Genomic DNA, 19,827 nt, shown 5'->3' with positions numbered 1-19,827 from the left:
GGACTCTCAAGCTACAATAAAAGGCAATCTGGAGTATAATAATGTTTGCTTTGTACAACGAATCTGTTAGATTAATCAATTTCAATATTCAAGGGATGACTGCACCAACATGGGCAGAGTTTCTAGTGGAGTAATTCTGATTAATTCAAATAAAAAATCCTGATTGCTCCTGTAGATATATATGATCAACGTTCTAGCGTATAGCTGAGATATATTGGATACCTTGAAGTCATTGGAAAGGGTTTCAGTTGGGTATCTACGGTTTTTCTGTGATGCGGTTTTTATGATGGATTTTTGCATGATTTCCATAGGTTTAATAATAGTTTTAAAAGCTCCACCCCACACTGATATGCCATAATTGTAAACTGGATTGAGCATATGTGTAATATACACTTTTCAACAAATCTTTACTCATAAATTTACTCAAGAAATTGAATAACTTACACAAAGAAGTTTCCTTAATTTGCTCCAAGTAGAATCTCATATGAGCACTCCATTTCAATCGCTTGTCAAATATAACTCCCACATATCTATATTCATAAACCTACTCCACTCGATCACATACCAAACAATCATTGATTGATGCACATGCATGCAACCTTAAAAAGATGCCCACAGGATCAGAATCTGCTCTGAGGGACATTGGCATGTATTTTGTTTCAAGAGCGTTCACGGTAAGGTAGTTCTGGTAAAACCATTTTTCCAACTTTTTACAAACCATGTTCCATCGTCCTGTAAACTTCATTCCAGCCAGAGTCACTGAAAAGGAGCGCCATATCATCCACATACAGAAAACAATTATCATTACAAACATTTAATCTCCCCAAATCATTTATGAAGATTAAAAATAGAATAGGGTCAAGAGTGCTGCCCTGCAGAACGCCGTAGTTGAGTGATCCCCTCTCACTGTCCCTCTCACTGTTTTCATTAAGTATTGACACCACCTGATGATGACTCGATAGATTGCTAGAAAACCAATCCAGCGATACACCTCTAATTCCAATATAGAAGGGTTTACTGTAAGTAGATATCTATCCACAGAATTGAACACCTTTGTCAAATCGATAAATAATAGATAATTTCCTACTAGATTATGTATTCCCATTGTTAAATTGGAAAGATTATTATTCAAATTTTTGTTTCTTCTGAATCCGAATTGATTATCATGAAGTATGTTGTTCGACTGTAAATATTTGATGTCTGATAATTTTTTTCCAACAATTTGGCAAGGATACAAGCCAGTGTGATGTAGGTGATTTTAAGGCTCTTGGTACAATTTTCATGAATTGGAATGACTTTACCGAGTTTAAGCACATACAGGTAGACCCCCTCAAGAATACTCATGTTTACTATATGGGTAATGGGATATTTCAAGGTAGCTATATTCTCATTAATTATATCAGTTGGAATACCATCTTTTCCAGGCGCCAATCCACCTCTTAACTCTCCTGCTACTCTAACAATTTCATCTTCTGTAATGACAAGTTCATTTGGTAATCTGCATCATCAATAACAATTTCCATGTCTGCCAGAAAACACGAGATTCGTCCCTACATTAACATAGTACTCATTGAACTCGTTTGCAACTCTAACAATACTACCATTATCAATCAAATTTCTATTCTGCAGAAAATGTGTTATCAGAAATTTTCTCTATTTTTCTCAGTCCCTGTCATATCAGCTATATTTCTCCAGAGCTTCTTAAAATCATTTTCACACTTCAAGTATTTTATGTCAATGATAATTTATTTTTGCTTCTCCTATTGCTTGGTATAAAGCATTTCTCTATGCTCTAAAAATAGCTCTTAAATGGTGGTCTAGAGGGTGATTTTTGGCTGTTTACTTAAACTATCCCTGTGTCTAATTGATCTCACAAGTCCAGTAGTTATCCAAGGTATCAGTTTTCCATTTTCAGATGATATTGTTTTTCCTTAATAGAAAAATTTATAAATTGAATTAATGTATCTGTAAAATGTTTTGAGGCTGAATCAACATTATTGAACTGTGAAATACTATTCCAATCATAGTCTACAATTGGGGAGCTAACTCTAGCCTTATCTATAGAATAAATCTTCTGGCTCAGTACTTTAGAATCATCACTAAGCACTGCTGGATGTATAGGAATTAAATTTGATGATTTCCTATGTTGAAATTGATTAAATGAAACTAAATGAATGATGAAATAATTTTAATGTTGGAATGACAAAATTGAACTCTGGATAAAATATTGAAATAAAAATGATGCAAGTGATAAACAAACTATGCCAGTTGAAAACATCACAGGTGGCGGTGGCAATCATATGATCCGCCACAGATGTATAGCGGCAATCACAAAGTAGTGATTGGTTAGTTCTGATTTAATAAAGCCTGAACAGACCTCTAAGGCCAGTGTCACATGGCAGAGACCTCGCTCCTGGAATATCATATTTCATATTTTGCAGGTCTCCTGCACTTTCACATGGGGATCTTACGAATAAGCCGACAGATCTAACAACTACGCCAACGTTTGCTCAAAGTATGACTCATCACTTTTTCTCAAAGTCTAACTTCCTTAAAAATATAGATAGAAGATTTCCGATTTCGGATTTGGATTCAGTGACCCCAAGTTCTTTAAAGCATAAGTCCAATTTTCAAAAATACCCGAAAACAAGGGAGTTATAGCTGTTTTTAATATAGCTTTCCATTATCATATGATTATATAGTACATACTAAGCTAATAATACTCCTGCCTCACAAAGGGACAGGCAAAGGTTTTAAGAAGTTTTTGAACACCTGAGAAGTTTATACATGAACATTTTTAATTTTTAAAAGTTCCAGTTTTCCAAAAAAATATTGAACTATGAAAAGATGAATCCAAATATGAAATCATAAATCATCTCCACTCATCACCCAATAAAATAGGAGGAAAAGGAATGTTGTACAGTAAAATTCACTGAATTTCAATTGTCATTCAGCAATCCAATTTATCAGGTTCAAATCGTTGAATATCACTTTAAATTCCCAGCAATTATTGACTATTTCTTTTTACAATCAGAAAAATCTATTATGAACATACAGTATAAACATTGTGCTGATCAGAATCGATCTATGGTAAAAATAGGAATTGAAAGAATAGAAAATGTCATGGCATTCCAAGTAGTGATGTCTGTGTATTAGAACTGCTGAGTTGATAATGCATACTGAAAAAAAGTCATGAATAGCTCAGACCAGCCTGGCCTGTGATGAACCTGTATAAACAATTCATAGAATTCTTAGAATTCATAGGAATGGTAAAAAAATCAATTTTACAAAAATCAATGTACATGTAACTGGATTTAGAAGATCAATACGATAATGTCCTCTATCACAATTTAATATAGAAATGTTTAAGTGAAAATGTTGGGCACAAACCTTCTGCCATGAGGAGACAAATAAATTTATGAAAAGCTTGATAGCTTGAATAGTGATCTGATATTTGTTACACATTTTTATTCTAAGACATAATATGTCTTAGACTAATTTTTAATGTTTCTTCAATCGGCAGGAAAACTTTGGTTTTTCAAAGTTATCTTACTCCCTTATTTTGGGGTATTTTCAGAAATCAAGATAAATAACCTACCAAATTTCCTACACGAATACAGTGTAAGTTGTATTATAATAGCTACAGTACTTACGTACTGTATAGTACAGTACCTGTTCGTTTTTACCGTATAATTATATGATAATAGAAAGCTTTATTAAAAACAGCCATAACTTCCTTGTTTTCGGATATTTTCGAAAACGAGACTTACGCTTAAAAGAATTTGGGGTGGCTGAATCCAAATCCGAAATCAGGAATCTTCTATCTATATTTTTAAGGAAGTTAGACTTTGAGAAAAAAGTGATGAGTCATACTTTGAGCAAACGTCGGCGTAGTTGTTAGATCTTGCCTCTGCTTGCCTCGAGGGGGAAAAGACATGACAAAACGAGGTTCCTGGATAGGAGTCACCATGTGAAAGACACGATTTGACTCGATGAATTTGACAAAAAAACGTGAACACTGTTCAGTGTTCAAGTTGCACGTCTCCTATTGTGTGAAAGTAGCCTAAGGTGTTATTGTAATCTTAAAAAATGTGATCAATACAAGTGCTAGAGAAGCTAGTGACTCTAGTCGGGATGTTCATGCAGCTTACAAATCCGGTGCCGTACAAAACATCGAGATACTGGAATGGTAGTGGGTCCGGAGATTCAGGTAATATGCAATAGTTAATGTCGCCTACTATCCAGTGTGTTCTGTCGGTTGTCCTAGAATTGCAATACCTTTCTAAATCATAAACGAATTGGTCAAGATCAGGGGCTGATGAGGGGCGACGATATATTGCAAAGAGACAGTGACATTCCCTGTCAATTTGTAAATCAATTTTTAAACTTGTAGCACCCAGCAAACTATATATACTAACTATATAGTTAGTATATATAGATCATTGGTAACACCATGTAGATGGACTTCAACACAGCTGACGGCACAATCTTTCCTCACAACTACTATTACACCATCATTTTGATTCCTATTTTTTTTATTAATGAATGCATCATATCCATCCATGCTCGCAATAACTGACTCTTCATTTACCTACGTCTCCGTTAGGACGATGACGTTAAAATACATTTTCAAACTATTCAAAATCACAACGAGCTCGACAAAGTTTTTTAAAGCTTCTTATATTTACGTGGAATACAGACGCAGGTCTATTCTTCTGGTTCTCAACTTAAAATATCAATCTTATTCAAGATTGAAAGTGAGTTTTTATTATAGTAAAAAATAAAGTTGAGGAAATAATACAATATACCCCAAAACATTTAGTCATTTTACATTGGAATAGAGGAACAGCTATTCCAACAAACCCGATTTGAAAGTGCAAGGTATCGATAGTAGGCTACTTTTAATAATAAGATAATCATATTTTTATGAGAAAGATATATTTTTTTAGGAGGAAAATATCAATAACATAATAATCAATAAATTGTGAAGGGAAAGTAGAGGATAAAAAAAGAAACAGATTAGAGAAATGAGTGACAAAGTACAGCTATGAAATGAAATAGAGAGTAAAGAAGATAAGATAATGATTGAAGTGAATGATCAGTTGATTAGCCTGATCATTGATAATAATCATAAGATGATCAGTTGTTAAGCATTCATTTAGCCACGTACACGAATGCCAAATGGTATCTTGTGAGGCCACTAACAATTAAAAATAAAAAGAAAAAATTGTATCTTAGTACTGAAACTGAGTGTGAAAAATATTGTTAATTAAGAGTCAATCAACATCAACTTGTAAGTAAAATTCCTTCTGAGAGACTAATAAATTATTGAAGTATATACACCAAATACTGGATATAACTAAGATTGGATGTACAATCCGGCAAAAACCTCCCTGATTTCAATAGGCATTTGCAAAAAGAATAAGAAACATACAGAACAATTACTTATATTTGTGAATAGCCTATATGATGCCATTTGACATCATTTAGTACACTTTATTTGGTTTTGAAAATTATGTCCGAAAAATTAATGACGTCCCCCATTGTTAAGACATTCATGAAGTCTTTCCCTGAAGTTGTCTATAGTTCTTCGTGTAACGTCCCTGCCACTTCCTGCCTAATGGCATCTTTTAGTTCTTGCAGAGTTCTGGGGCAATGTTTGTACACTTCAGCCTTTAGGTAGCCCCACAGAAAGAAATCACAAGGTGATAAGTCGGGTGACCTTGGAGCCCAGGAAATGTCTCCTCTTGAAGAAACAAGATGTCCAGGGAACAACTCTCTTAACATTTCCATGGACCGCCGAGCAGTGTGAGCTGTGGCTCCGTCCTGTTGGAACCAAACTTCTTCTTCCTCATGGTCTAAAAAAAACTGGTTGATCTTGGGTCGAAGAAATGTCTCTATCATGTGACAATAGCGATCAGCATTGACCGTTACTGTTTGTCCTTCTTCAAAAAAGTACGGTCCCCACACACCAAATTTCGCAATGGCGCACCGAACTGTGACTTTTGGACTGTGTAGTGGTTCTTGGTGGAGTTCCATAGGATTTTCTGCAGCCCAGTAGCGGAAATTCTGTTTGTTAACAGTTCCACACAAGTGGAAGTGGGCTTCATCAGAAGAAATGAAGACAACTGTAATAGTGTGAGAACAATTGATGAATATTGCTTGATAAATTGACAACACAGAGTGGTGTAACTCGCTCCCATGCACTCTCTCTCTCTCTCTCTCTCACCGTCTCTTCCATTGCAGTCGCTGTAATTTGGTGTTGGATGACACCTATTGTCTCAGTACAGGCTACAGCATTACTGTACATGATTATTAGCATTTTGAAATTGATTTTACCTGCTGGATTGAGAGTTGTAGTCGGACGTAGTTGAGCAGTGCTGGTGTACGGTGCTATGGTTTCGTTTACTCTGATTGTGCATTTGGGTGAGTGTTTAATAAACTATGGGAATTCATTAGATCCACTGCTCTGTTCATTACAAAATTTATTATTCAAACTCTAAGACAAGCTTTTCACCCGCTATCACCCAGGATTATCAAAATTCATTTCAAAAGTTATTAAGTTCAAATTCCAGTAGATACAGAGAAAAAGAGAGCGAGAGAGATGGCAAGATTTTTTTTGTATGTTTCGTATATAACTTAAGGAAGAAATATGTTTTGATTTATTAAATGTGTTTTGTATTATGTAGAATGTGAATTGTTTATTAATTGAGATTGTTTTTCTGTAACTTATTGATTGCTCAGTAATGCAGTGTTGCACTATTTATGACTAGCAGATTGTTTAGGTTTGTCCCTTTTATTGCCATTATGATTTTTATTTACTCTCAGTTTTGCTTTCTATAATGAGCTTGTTTTATTGAATGTGTTTTGGATTACGTAGAAGGTGAATTGTTTATTAATCGAGATTTTACTGTAACTATTGATTGAACTGTAACGCAACGTTTTGCTATTGATAACTATTAGATTGTTTAGGTTTGTCCCTTTTAGGGTTATTATGAGATTATCTTACTCCCAGTTTTGCTTACTTAATGAGCAGATTATTGAAATTTCTTTACATTATGTGTTCGATATTCTTGAGTAGAGGAGAAAGAGGAGTCCTAGGACAGAAAACTTGATCATGTTGGTTGTTGATGTTTTGCTTTAATCTTTGGGAACTTTTGCTTATGTAGTACTCAGAGAGACACATATCAAGTAAATTGAGAATAATGAAACTCAATTTGATTTTCTATAGAATTTAGTTTAATTTTTTTTAATGGGATTAAGTTTGATTTTTCATGAAAGTTAATTTGATCTTTCAATGGGTTTTAGTTGATCTTTCCTGTAATGTAATTTGATTTTTTTATGGAATTCAATTCCAATCTTTAATGGAGTATAGTTCAATCGTTAATGGATTTTATGTTTAAAATATATGTTTTTTTTTTAAACTCGCCTGTAACTTGTCTGAAATTGTGATGGTGGGATCAAATGATATTCTTATCGATATATATTAGGTAATAAATTTATCTTTTATCCCAGCTTGTGTCCTTAGTCATTAAGTTTACCCCATTGTAAGAGTAGCCTTGAGGAGTTCTGCGCTGGTTACATTGGTGGCAGTGGTGGGATACAGACTGCAAGAATGTCTGACAATGGAGAATCTACAGCAAACAGCGCGATACTCACTAGGAATGATGGGGATCCTGTGAGCAACATTCCTCTTCCAGGGATGGAGGAGCTATGTGCACAGGCCCAGAAGCTTCCAGACCAGGCACAATGGAACGAACAGGGGAGAACCCGATTGGCCAGGGAGCTGGAGGAAGCTAGGATGGCACTGTCTTCTCGGCCGGTCATCATGTCTACATCTGCTAGGAAGGACCTGGGTCTGCAATCCCTTATCAAGACCTTCTCAGGGGAAGTTGGAGGACAGACCGTCAAGGAGTTTCTACAGAATATCAAGTTGGTTGCCCAGACAGGTAATTGGGAGGATGAAGATCAGCGGCTCATCTGCAGGCTGAAAACTACTGGTGCAGCTGCTGCCTGCCTTGAAATTCATCCAGAATTATCTGCAGCAACTGTCACTTTTGCTGATTATGAGAGGATCTTGCTCAAGAGGTTTGAGAAAACCCCTTAGACCCTGAGAGATGGCTGCTGGCGCTGAGCAGTCTCAAACAACAACGGGATGAAAGTCCAAGGGCATTTGCAGATCGGTGCCTGGAGTTAGGTTTGAAGGCGATCCCCATACCTGCTACTCCAGAAGAAGCTGATTGGGCATGGGCACAGATGCAGCGGGCGGTTCTGGCTGCATTTATTGGAGGCCTCCAAGGTGCAGCTGCGATGACCTTGCAGATTCACCCACCTCAGGATCTGGAAGCTGCTATTGTGGTGGCCGAGAGAGTGGACCAAGCAACTAGTAGCCAACCTGCTGATGTTTTCACCCTGTTACATCAGCCCTTCCCAAGACGTGGAGAAGAACCTCATGTGAACGCACTTCCCATCCAATCAACCAATGGTTCATTGTCCCCTGTTGGCAATGCTAGAGTACCAGGGTCCTGCTACACTTGTGGTGGAAGAGGGCATTTTGCCAGAGATTGCTCAAGCCGTCGGAATGAGAATTCCAGACCACTCAGGTCTGGAGGGAATCAGTCACCAAGAGGAAACCAGAGATCTCCCCAATTTTGTTTTGTATGTGGAGATCCCCAACATATGTCCTATTCTTGTCCAAAACGAGTAACCGCTCCGAGATCAAACACCAGCAATCAAAACAGTGGTAGCAACAGTTATGGTTCCCCAAATGGGGAGAGGCCGGGGTTGCCTCACTTCCCGGCCAGTAGATTTGGGAGCTAACATCAAGAGAGTTCCCAGCATTAATGTCATCCAGGGTGGGTTACATGTGACAATGAAAATCATGGGGTTGGCCAAATCATTACTCGTGGATAGAGGAACTGAGATCTGCATTCTGAAGGAAACGATTCCAGGTATAAAGGTAGCTGCAGGAGGCATGCAGGCTAGGGGAGTAACTGGAGACTCGCTCAGGATCCAAGGTATACAAGAAGTGGAATGCTCAGCAGGACAACTACAAGTTAGGCACCCTTTTGTGATAGCAGCTGTAGATGTGGCCGGTGATGGACTGATTGGCTGGGACCTTTTGAAAAGACTTGGGGCGGTAATCGATGCGGAAGAGGGAATTGTGACCTTTCGAGGAGTTCGAATAGCAACCACCCACCCAGAGGTGGGCCGAATTTGAGGGGAGACCTATAAGGGAAACCAGGCGAGTTTGAGAAATAAAGGACAACAGCACCCAGACTATTGCTGTTTGTGATGTTGGAGTCCAAGTGGACATGATGCCCAGAGTTGAGAGGGGCCAATTAGAGCAGAACGCCTTGGAGCAGCCAGACAAGAAGAATACAGACAGTTCACTGGATTCCAAGTCCCCTTCAACTGATTCAAGAGACCACAAGCCACTAAGAAGACCTCGAAGACAACCCAAGCAACTGAAACTAGAAGCAGAAGACAATGACGAGGATAACTCCCCACCAACACAAGAGGAGTATGACCATCAGGGACTCAGCATGGGAGTGAATGCTGTTTGCCACACCATTGTACCAGCTCAGTCGGAAGTGCTGGTGAAGGTACAAATTAAGCAGGAGAACCAAGGAGGAGACATGTTGATTGAACCTGTACCTCTGCCCTCTGGGTTACGTGCTAGTAGAAGTATAAATCAACCAATAAGAGGACAGACACTTGTGGGCGTGGTTAATCTAACAACTGCACCTTTAGTCATCCATCGGAATCAACTCCTTGGAAATGCCGGATACATCAAGAAGGAAGAACCAAGATATCTAATAGCTTCGCTCACTGGACAGGAAGAAAAAGAGGAACTGGAGCTTCAATTGATGGAGAAATTGAAACATCTACCCTCCAAAGATGCTAAAATCTTGGAAGAGGTGCTAAGGAAATATGCTACAGTATTTGAAGAGACTGGAAGAGAAGGCTGCAGTATTAATGTGGAGCATCGCATTCCTGTCACCTCAGATTGACCGATCACCAAACGGCCCTACCATGTGCCATACCATCTTCGACCAGTGGTAGAAGAACATCTTGCAGAGATGCTTGACAAAGGGGTAATTGTACCTTCCACCAGCCCCTGGAGTGCCCCAGTAGTGCTGGTTAGAAAGAAAACTACTGATGGCACTGTCAAGTATCGCTTTTGCACCGATTTTCGAGCATTGAATGAAGTAATAAAGACATTACCTCTTACCCCTGATCAACAAGACCTTAGAGAGTCTGGGATGGAGTCGCTACTTTTCTACCCTGGATCTTCATAGCGGTTATCACCAGGTGCACATTGCTCAGGAAGATCAGGGAAAAACGGCATTCACCACCGTGGGAGGCCATTTTGAGTACCAACAGATGGCCTTTGGCCTGACAGGAGCTCCTGCTACCTTTCAGCGACTCATGGACAACTTGCTGGCTGAGATCAAGGGTATCGAATGTTTTGTGTATTTGGATGATGTTGTTTTGTTCAGTAGTACCATAGAGCAACATGCAGTTAGGTTGACACATGTCCTGGAACTATTTGCAAGAGCAAACTTGAAGGCCAATCTTCAAAAATGTGAGTTTGCCAAGGATCTGTGAATTATTTAGGCCACCTAGTCACTTCCAAGGGAGTCAGAGCTGACCCAGAAAAAATCTGAGCAGTAAAAAATTTTCCACGCCCAACCAACATCAGAGAAGTGCGTGGCCTGTTGGGGCTCTTTGGATACTATTGGCGATTTGTTCCAGACTTTGCTAGGGTGGCACAGCCACTGACAGAATTGACCAAGAAGGAGGTACCTTTTGAGTGGGGAGCAAGCCACGAGATGGCCTTCCAGAACTTGAAGGATGCTCTATGTTCAGATCAGGTACTCATATTTCCGGACTTTGAACAACCTTTCATCCTGGCAACAGATGCCTCCGGAACTGCCATCGGGGCAGTTCTGTCACAACCAACCAAAGAGGGGGAGCGACCGGTAGCATATGCAAGCTGCCAGCTCAATGCTGCTGAACGCAACTACTCTACAACCGAAAGAGAGCTGCTAGCTGTTGTATGGGCTACTCGCCAGTTCCGATGTTATCTGCTAGGCCAAAAATTTACATTTGTGACCAACCATGCAGCTTTACGCTGGATGCTGAGCCTGCGAGACCCATCATCTCGGTTAACCAGGTGGGCCCTTCGGTTGGAAGAGTTTGAATATGATGTTGTTCACAAACCAGGAAGGAAGCACACTAATGCTGATGCACTGGAAGAATTGGAACATTATTGATAGAAAAAAAACAAAAAAAAAATTTTCAGACAAAGTAGCAATGGGTAATATCACCCTCAATGTTTTCCAGGCCTGTGGTGTAGTATGGCTGCCAGGGAGGAGTCTCGTCAGATGGGGGTGTGGTTTATCCCTCAGGGCGATGTCCTGTTGACCGGCAACTAATGGAGGATCATGGTGGCCATCAACATCACTGAGATTGGGGAAGGCCTGCATCAGCTGAGACTCCGAACAGAAGCCACCCAGGAACAACTCATAAAACTTTCCCTCCAGGATCCCATTTTTGATGTGCACTCAGATGCCATGAGGCGAGTATGGGGTCTACAAAACGAGATGAGTGAAGTCCTCAATACCCTCCATGACTTCTTGCCCCACAAGAGAGCTAAGAGGGGACTTATCAACCTGGGAGGGAAGGTCCTGAAGCTGCTGTTTGGTACTGCAGAGGATGAGGATGTTCGACAGGCGCAACACACCTTGCAGCTGCTTGAACATCAGACAGGTGACATAATCCATCTTCAGCAAGAGCATCTAACCATCACTCGTCAGCTGAGTCGCCAAACACTGAAAAACACCGAACAGCTTCATCACCTGGCCATGAGGATAGAGCAGGAAACGGCTCAAGCCATCCAATGGTCCACAAGGCTACTCAATAAAACTATCATGTTAGAAAAATCTTTTAAGTATTTTGTAAACTCATCATCAATTGTTCATGATTTAGAATTAGTAGCCATGAAAGCCTTCTTTGATTTGAAAAATATCCTTCGAGCTATTGAGGATATTGCATAGGGAAAATTTACTGTAAGCCTGATCTCTCCTCTCGAGTTGAGTAACTTACTGGAATGAGTGCAAAGTGAGTTACCTCAAGACCTTAACTTCATTGCTGAGACTGATCCATCTGGTGTGTATGCATTTTACCAGGTCACAGAAGTTAGTGCACTGGCCATTGGTGGTCTCATCAAAATACTAGTGGACTTGCCTCTGTCAACTGGAGGCTAGCGGTTTGAACTTTTCTGGGGTTTGTCCGTCCCCATTATGTCTGGTAGTTCTGGTCTAGCACTAAAGTATGTGTTGCAACCTGACTATCTCCTGATCAGCCAAGACCGGGAGCATTATGCGGTCCTTACTGAGGAGGAGGTGGCTCTGTGTTGCAAGGGCATCATGACAATATGCCCCATCACCAGACCTGTCTTCCAGAGGCACGAACCATCATGCCTAAGTGCCATGTTCCTGGGGGATGCTGTGGCAGCCGAGAGCATCTGCCCCAAGATTGCCGTCATTGACCGACCATCCGACACCTGGTACTTTGATCAACCAAACACCCGTTGGATCTACAGCTTGAAGCAGAGCAGGCAGTTGGTGTCCCGCTGTCAGAAAGGAGACCACTTTGCTGTCAGCCAGACTAACATCCAGGGCAGTGGAGAGCTAAGAGCAGCTTCAGGGTGCACTGTGTCCACTGACACCTACCAGCTATTCCCAAACACCAGATCCAGTGGCCAAACTGAGTTGTTGAAGCGAGTGGTGGAAATTCCAATCCCACCTATGCTCCTGCTGGAGACAGGAGAGGCTCAGCCATCTGCCCAAGACATCCGGGATGCCCTGATCCAGACTCGTTAGGAGGGCCACTACTGGCCAAGTCCATCTGGCAATGCAGAAACCACTCTTGATCATCTCCAACAAGCTTTGGCAGATCTGGTGGAGCAGAAGCAGCAGACTGAGACCATGGGGGTCTCTGGCGGTAGCAGCTCTGGTGACCCTGGGGATCAATCTACTTGGAGCTGTTCTGGTGTGATTCCTGTGGTAGAGGAATCACAAGCGTCGTCCTGAGCCTGAGTTGGGCAGTCCCATGCCCGAGGTGGTACCTCCACCCACCAACTTCTCAGAACAACTCCCAGAACTTCTCGTGCCCCATACCAGTGATCAGTGCAAGTGAGGGAAGTCTAGTGTAACCCTCTTCTTGAAAGGAGGGGGTAGTGTAATAGTGTGAGAACAATTGATGAATATTGCTTGATAAATTGACAAAACAGAGTGGTGTGACTCGCTCCCATGCGCTCTCTCTCTCTCTCTCTCTCTCACCGTCTCTTCCATTGCAGTCGCTGTAATTTGGTGTTGGATGACACCTATTGTCTTAGTACAGGCTACAGCGTTACTGTACATGATTATTAGCATTTTGAAATTGATTTTACCTGCTGGATTGAGAGTTGTAGTCAGACGTAGTTGAGCAGTGCTGGTGTATGGTGCTATGGTTTCATTTACTCTGATTGTGCATTTGGGTGAGTGTTCAATAAACTATGGAAATTCATTAGATCCACTGCTCCGTTCATTACAAAATTTATTATTCAAACTCTAAGGCAAGCTTTTCACCCGCTATCACCCAGGATTATCAAAATTTATTTCAAAAGTTATTATGTTCAAATTCCAGTAGATACAGAGAAAGAGAGAGCGAGAGAGATGGCAAGATTTTTTTTGTATGTTTCGTATATAACTTAAGGAAGAAATATGTTTTGATTTATTAGATGTGTTTTGTACTATGTAGAATGTGAATTGTTTATCAATTGAGATTGTTTTTCTGTAACTTATTGATTGCTCAGTAATGCAGTGTTGCACTATTTATGACTAGCAGATTGTTTAGGTTTGTCCCTTTTATTGCCATTATGATTTTTATTTACTCTCAGTTTTGCTTTCTATAATGAGCTTGTTTTATTGTATGTGTTTTGGATTACGTAGAAGGTGAATTGTTTATTAATCGAGATTTTACTGTAACTATTGATTGCACTGTAACACAACGTTTTGCTATTGATAACTATTAGATTGTCCCTTTTAGGGTTATTATGAGATTATCTTACTCCCAGTTTTGCTTACTTAATGAGCAGATTATTGAAATTTCTTTACATTATGTGTTCGATATTCTCGAGTAGAGGAGAAAGAGGAGTCCTAGGACAGAAAACTTGATCAGGTTGGTTGTTGATGTTTTGCTTTAATCTTTGGGAACTTTTGCTTATGTAGTACTCAGGGAGACACATATTAAGTAAATTGAGAATAATGAAACTCAATTCGATTTCCTATAGAATTCAGTTTGATTTTGTTTAATGGGATTAAGTTTGATTTTTCATGAAAGTTAATTTGATCTTTCAATGGGTTTTAGTTGATCTTTCCTGTAATGTAATTTGATTTTTTTATGGAATTTAATTCGATCTTTAATGGAGTGTAGTTCAATCGTTAATGGATTTTATGTTTAAAATATATGTTTTTTTTTTAAACTTGCCTGTAACTTGTCTGAAATCGTGAGGGTGGGATCAAATGATATTCTTATCAATATATATTAGGTAATAAATTTATCTTTTATCCCAGCTTGTGTCCTGGTTATTGTGTCTTAGTCATTAAGTTTACCCCATTGTAAGAGTAGCCTTGAGGAGTTCTGCGCTGGTTACACAACATCTGGGGGAATGTTCTGCAAAATGTCATCACATGCAGCCCTGCAAGTTTCATAATCTTCTCCAAACAACTTTTGCACAACCATTATTTTGTAGGGATGCAGATGAAGTTCTTTATGCAGAATTCTCCTTACACTCCTTTCTGACAATCCCAGGGCAGCTGCATGTTTAACCGCTGAACGCTTTGGAGACTGTTGGATGGATGTTCTCACTCGCGCCACATTCTCTGGTGTTATTGCAGTACGAGGTCGGCCAGTTGGTTTTCTTTCTGGTGCTGACCCTGTTTGTCTAAAGTTTGACACCCACAGTCTAATCGTTTTTGCGTCAGGAACACTATCACGTCGGCAAAGTTCGAATCGAATCCAAAACGCTCGTTGAGTAGAAGTCACAGAACCGCCATTTTTAATAAACTCCTCCACAACAAACGCCCGATGCTCACCGAGCCAAGCCATGGCAAACACTGAAAATGGCACGTACGCCGCTACGGAACAATACCCCCTTCACATCTCTATCCCCACTACAACTCATGCAGTGGCTTGCTCAAACTGGGGAGATTTTTTTGCCGGATCCGATATAATGTTATGATTGAGTCCATTCACACTAAATTCAACCTAGTTGATTGCACATACTGTTTATAGAAATGATGTAGTTGATAGTCCATTGAAAATACAACTGAAGTTGAAACTAACAATATTGGAAGAGTTCATTCTATGTAATTCGTAAGATAAAATAAATCATTTCAATCGTTAACAGACCTTCCAAAAGGCTACTGAGTGTTATGAAAAAAATAAAATAAAGTCTATTTGAAAAGTCTCTCCTATTTATTCGTTTTTTATTGTAGCCAGGACTATATTCGATGAACGAGATCCTTTATCGTGACTGTAGACTGTGGTTTAGAGTTCAAATCCTTTCTGACATAGATGCGCCCATTTCTGAACCAGACAAATTTCAGGTTACCATCCTTCTGCATAGATTTGGCAGACCTGAACAGTGTGCGATTGAACGAGGACATTGTTTCGTTAATAAATACCTATAATTTGTTACCTGACCACCCTATTTCAGAAAGTGTCAGATCCCCTTCATTTTTTTACAGTTTGAACAAAAACTTTTCCTTATACAATTGACCACAGAATTTCACTATGATAGGATGATATTCAATGAGTTGAACAATAGGAAATTTAGACGAATAAACGTTTGCTGGGTTCCTGTGATATTATCCTAGCATATGTTCTTTCAGTTCAAATCCTATTGCATCATATATCGCACCCCAGCTGCAATACTGCCATAAGTCAAAAATCTATAATTTTTCAGGAGAGCTATTAAAAGTTTCAGCCCTTCATTAAACCTTTTATAGCAAGTGACTAATATTTCAATTTCAATTCAATTTTCATGGAGAACACTGTTTGGATTATTCCAAAAGATGGATACAAACGAAAAAACCAAGAAATATCTATCAACTATTTCATTTAAATATAAATATATAAGTTCGAGTTATGGCACTATTGCACCATGACAAAATCCCATTTTTTAATTGAAATACAAGTATGTTACACAATCAATGTGAAGAAAAAATACAAGGTAAAGAAAAATAAATTATTAGAATTATTCATTCAAGTCTTATATCTATAAGAAATTTTTTCATGATGCAAAATTTAATTTTTAATCAAAATTCAATTTAGTACAGAATAAAAACTAGCCAATTTTGTTGGAATTAGATAAATCTTTCGGATATTGTAGTACTGTATGATTATTTTGAAGCTTCTATATGGCTGAATTGATCTGATATCCTCCACATTATCAAAGTTATAGACGATTTTTCTATGATGACAAACATTTTTTAGCTTACCTTCATGTATACACATCTTTTTACACATCTTCACGGAGAGATTGATACCATTCCCAAGTCTGTACCTTTAAGGAGTCATGAGTTACACGGTTTTCTAATTGTTGGAATTGGCATTTGGTGGAAAAATCATGTTTTTTGCTACAAACAGTACTTTTCTCTCTTTTCCGATGACGCTATAGCCGTGGAATATGGACATACAGCCTCCAACCAGATGTCATTTTGAAGCTTTGGAAATATTCTAAAACACTCTACCAATAACATTACTGTATGTCTACTGCGAATACATTTACAGGGTGGAAAGTGAAATGGTGTCCCTAAAAAAATGTATGTTTTAAGTTTTTGAAATTGAATAAATCATGAAAAGAGTAGTCATAATGAGACGTTTCTCTTGAACAACACAGTTTGGTTAATTCTAAACACTTTGGTGATAAAACCAATCCGATATCTCTCACAATAACTGAATAGCAAGCGATATAAAAATTTCTATCAATAATGACCGCTATCTTGAATTTTTCAATGATGTCGAATATTTTTGTTGCTTCCATAATCAATATTCTTATTCGGCTTTTTGTAACAAAGAGATTGAGACTATTTTCAAGTTTTTTTTTTAAATAGTCATGATTTTATAGTAATTCTAGCTTATTACCTCAAGCCTATGGAAAAACGCACCTGAAATCATGCAAGGTTTTCTTAAGAGGGCGCTGGAGAACTAAGTTTTTGACGTAGAGTGCATAAAAATATATCGTTCCAAAGTTGATATGAAGCTCTAAATTTCATAGATTTGAAATTCATCTGTATCTCTTGCACAAGAAAATTATAATGGAATGTAATTTGAAAAAAATAGAGAGAAGTTTTTTGGGCTTTTGAAGGTTATAACTAAAAAAAATATGCGTTTTAGAGAAAAGTTTTATAGAAAATAAACTGTAGAGGAAGATTTTATGAATATTTTCATCTAAAAAAACGGTTGAATATCTTGAGCGGTTATTGAAAAACAAGCGATATAGCAAAACCCTGAAAATTTTGGTGGCCATCTTGTTTCTGAGGTGTTTGCCTGTGATTTCGACTCATCATCATCATGATCCTTCTTATGCTAGACCTATCAAAGAAATTGAGACATCTTCCAAGGCTGTCACCCAAAAATCACCATGGAATGACATTCGCGCCCGGACTATAACATGACATAACTTCAATTTCAATGTGGAATTCACAAAATGGCCGGCTTGAATACTGCCATAACTGAAGATGTGGCAGTCTTGCAGCATATTGAGATGGTAGTCCTTCTGATGAAGTGAAGATATATGATGCTATATTATTGGCATTGGCTTCAATTTTGACTTGTGGCACTATTGCAGCATTTATGTAATTGACAGACTTTTAGCATGAAGAACCGGATTTTGATTTTTTTTTTTTTTTTTTTGACTTGTGGCAGTACTCCCTAGTGGAAGAGATCCATATAAATCAATAGAAAAACTCTATTGATATCAATATTATGCTCATGGATATCAATAAATGTTCATGGGTATCAATAGAAGTTCAAGGATATCAATAGAAGTTCATGGATATCAATACACATCACGGTAAATACAGTCAACGAACGTCTATTGATATCACTGTAAGTTCAGTGATATCAATAAATGTGAATGAATATCATTAAAAGAAAATACAAACAAATAGACATCATAGTAAATACAGTCAATGAGCATCTATTGATTATATTAAATCTTCATTGATATCAATAACGACCGCTTTCTGAGCTCTCAGGATGATGTCAACACAAAATGTGAAAATCACGTTTTTCTTGTGAATAAAAAGTGAAAATGTAAAAAGTGAAAAGTGAAATCAAACATTTTTTCAACCCCTTTCTATCTCTTGCAATATTGTCTACAGCACACCGTTATCGAGATAAAAAAATTTTCATGTCAATTAAATTTTTGATGGAAAATTTTTTGAGTTTTCCAAAAAAGTCTCACTTTAGGCTTTCTGTTAATTAATTCAGGTGCAGAAGTGAATTTCCTGCACATTTTGTCTCTTGCAAAAATCGACTACAATGTATGGTTAACAATATATAGATAGACCTTTTGCGGTAATTTTAAATGCAGTTAAAAACTCAATAATTGTAGCAGATTTTCAATTTTCCCGAAACAATATATTATTGATGACTGATTCGGGTGTAGAAGTGAATTCCTGAACATTTTTTCTTTATTCAAAAAAAAAAAAAAAAAAACTATCAAATACATTCCAAAAAGCAAATACAATATTGTTTCCTAACTTCTAATGTGTTCCCTTTAGGCTACCCTGTGTGGGGTAGCCTATTAACACTTTACTATATAAAATAAAATATTAATATACAAATTTAAATATTATAACATGAAGAACATAATAATTGAATATGATATTATATTGAAATAATCAATATGTCAAATATAATCATTCTTGCACACATTCACTCATGTACACACACACACACACATAGGCCTACACAAAACTTAAAATTATGTATGGAGTGGTTGCTGTTTTTGTTTTCATATTTAGTTCAATTAAATTCATAGTTAACGTTTTTTTTCAAAGTGCTGATGTAATTAGACCATAAATGAATACATGTTTTTGAAGAAAGAGACAATGATTGAAATTAAATACTATCTTACTGTTTACGCATACCGGACGGGATTTGTGAGTTCAATGATCTTTAATTGTTGCAATGATCATGTCGTGTAATGTGTAAATTATACTAAATTTAGACCTATATTAATTTAGTAAAAAAATCATTCGGGTTGTCTAGTTGTAAAATGAATTTCTTGATTTCTTTTCTAAATAACTGACGTGACGTTATTTTCCTTATTGTTACAGGAAGTGAATTGAATATTTTTATAGCTATGTATTTGAAGTGTCGTCTGGAATGTTCTAATCTTGGTTTTGGGAGGTTAATGTCCTGTGAATTCCTGAGGTTTATTCTTTCTTTCATCTGTTGGATATCGAAATTATTTTCAGCTGAATCCAGCATTGCTTTTAATCCTCTCATTTTAACAATATATATTTTATATAATAAGAGAGAGTGAGACTGTGTGTTTGCAACATGTGTGTTTTTTCAATTTTCCAATCAAGAAATATTGTTTGAAATATGTTTAATTATAAGTAAACTTTTCTTCCATTTCTAATAGGAGCTGTGGTGATAAAATTCTCCAACACAAAAGAAAAAGACATGGAAGCAGTAATCAAAGACTGGCTGAAGTCTTCAAAACTCGGTTTACCAGCAAAGAGAAATCTGAGTAAGTCT

The 19,827-nt window shown here is 37.9% G+C and overlaps 2 protein-coding genes across 2 annotated transcripts in view; both read right to left on the bottom strand.

Annotated features, from left to right (window-relative positions):
* The window catches only part of LOC111062838 (Krueppel-like factor 9), a 98,947-nt gene that overhangs the window by 55,946 nt on the left and 23,174 nt on the right, over positions 1–19,827 (bottom strand). The window lies entirely within an intron of this gene.
* On the bottom strand, positions 3,959–16,233 carry LOC120355018. The gene is made up of 2 exons (XM_039443250.1): positions 14,842–16,233; positions 3,959–6,128 (listed from the first exon to the last, which is right to left on the bottom strand). Exons 1-2 carry the CDS (start codon positions 15,157–15,159, stop codon positions 5,931–5,933), a joined length of 516 nt encoding a protein of 171 aa, XP_039299184.1. The 5' UTR covers positions 15,160–16,233; the 3' UTR covers positions 3,959–5,930.

This window comes from Nilaparvata lugens, chromosome X (assembly GCF_014356525.2).
Source record: "Nilaparvata lugens isolate BPH chromosome X, ASM1435652v1, whole genome shotgun sequence".
NCBI lineage: Eukaryota > Metazoa > Arthropoda > Insecta > Hemiptera > Delphacidae > Nilaparvata > Nilaparvata lugens.
The sequence above is the reverse complement of the archived record's forward strand: the minus strand, read 5'-3'. Positions and strand labels throughout refer to the sequence as shown.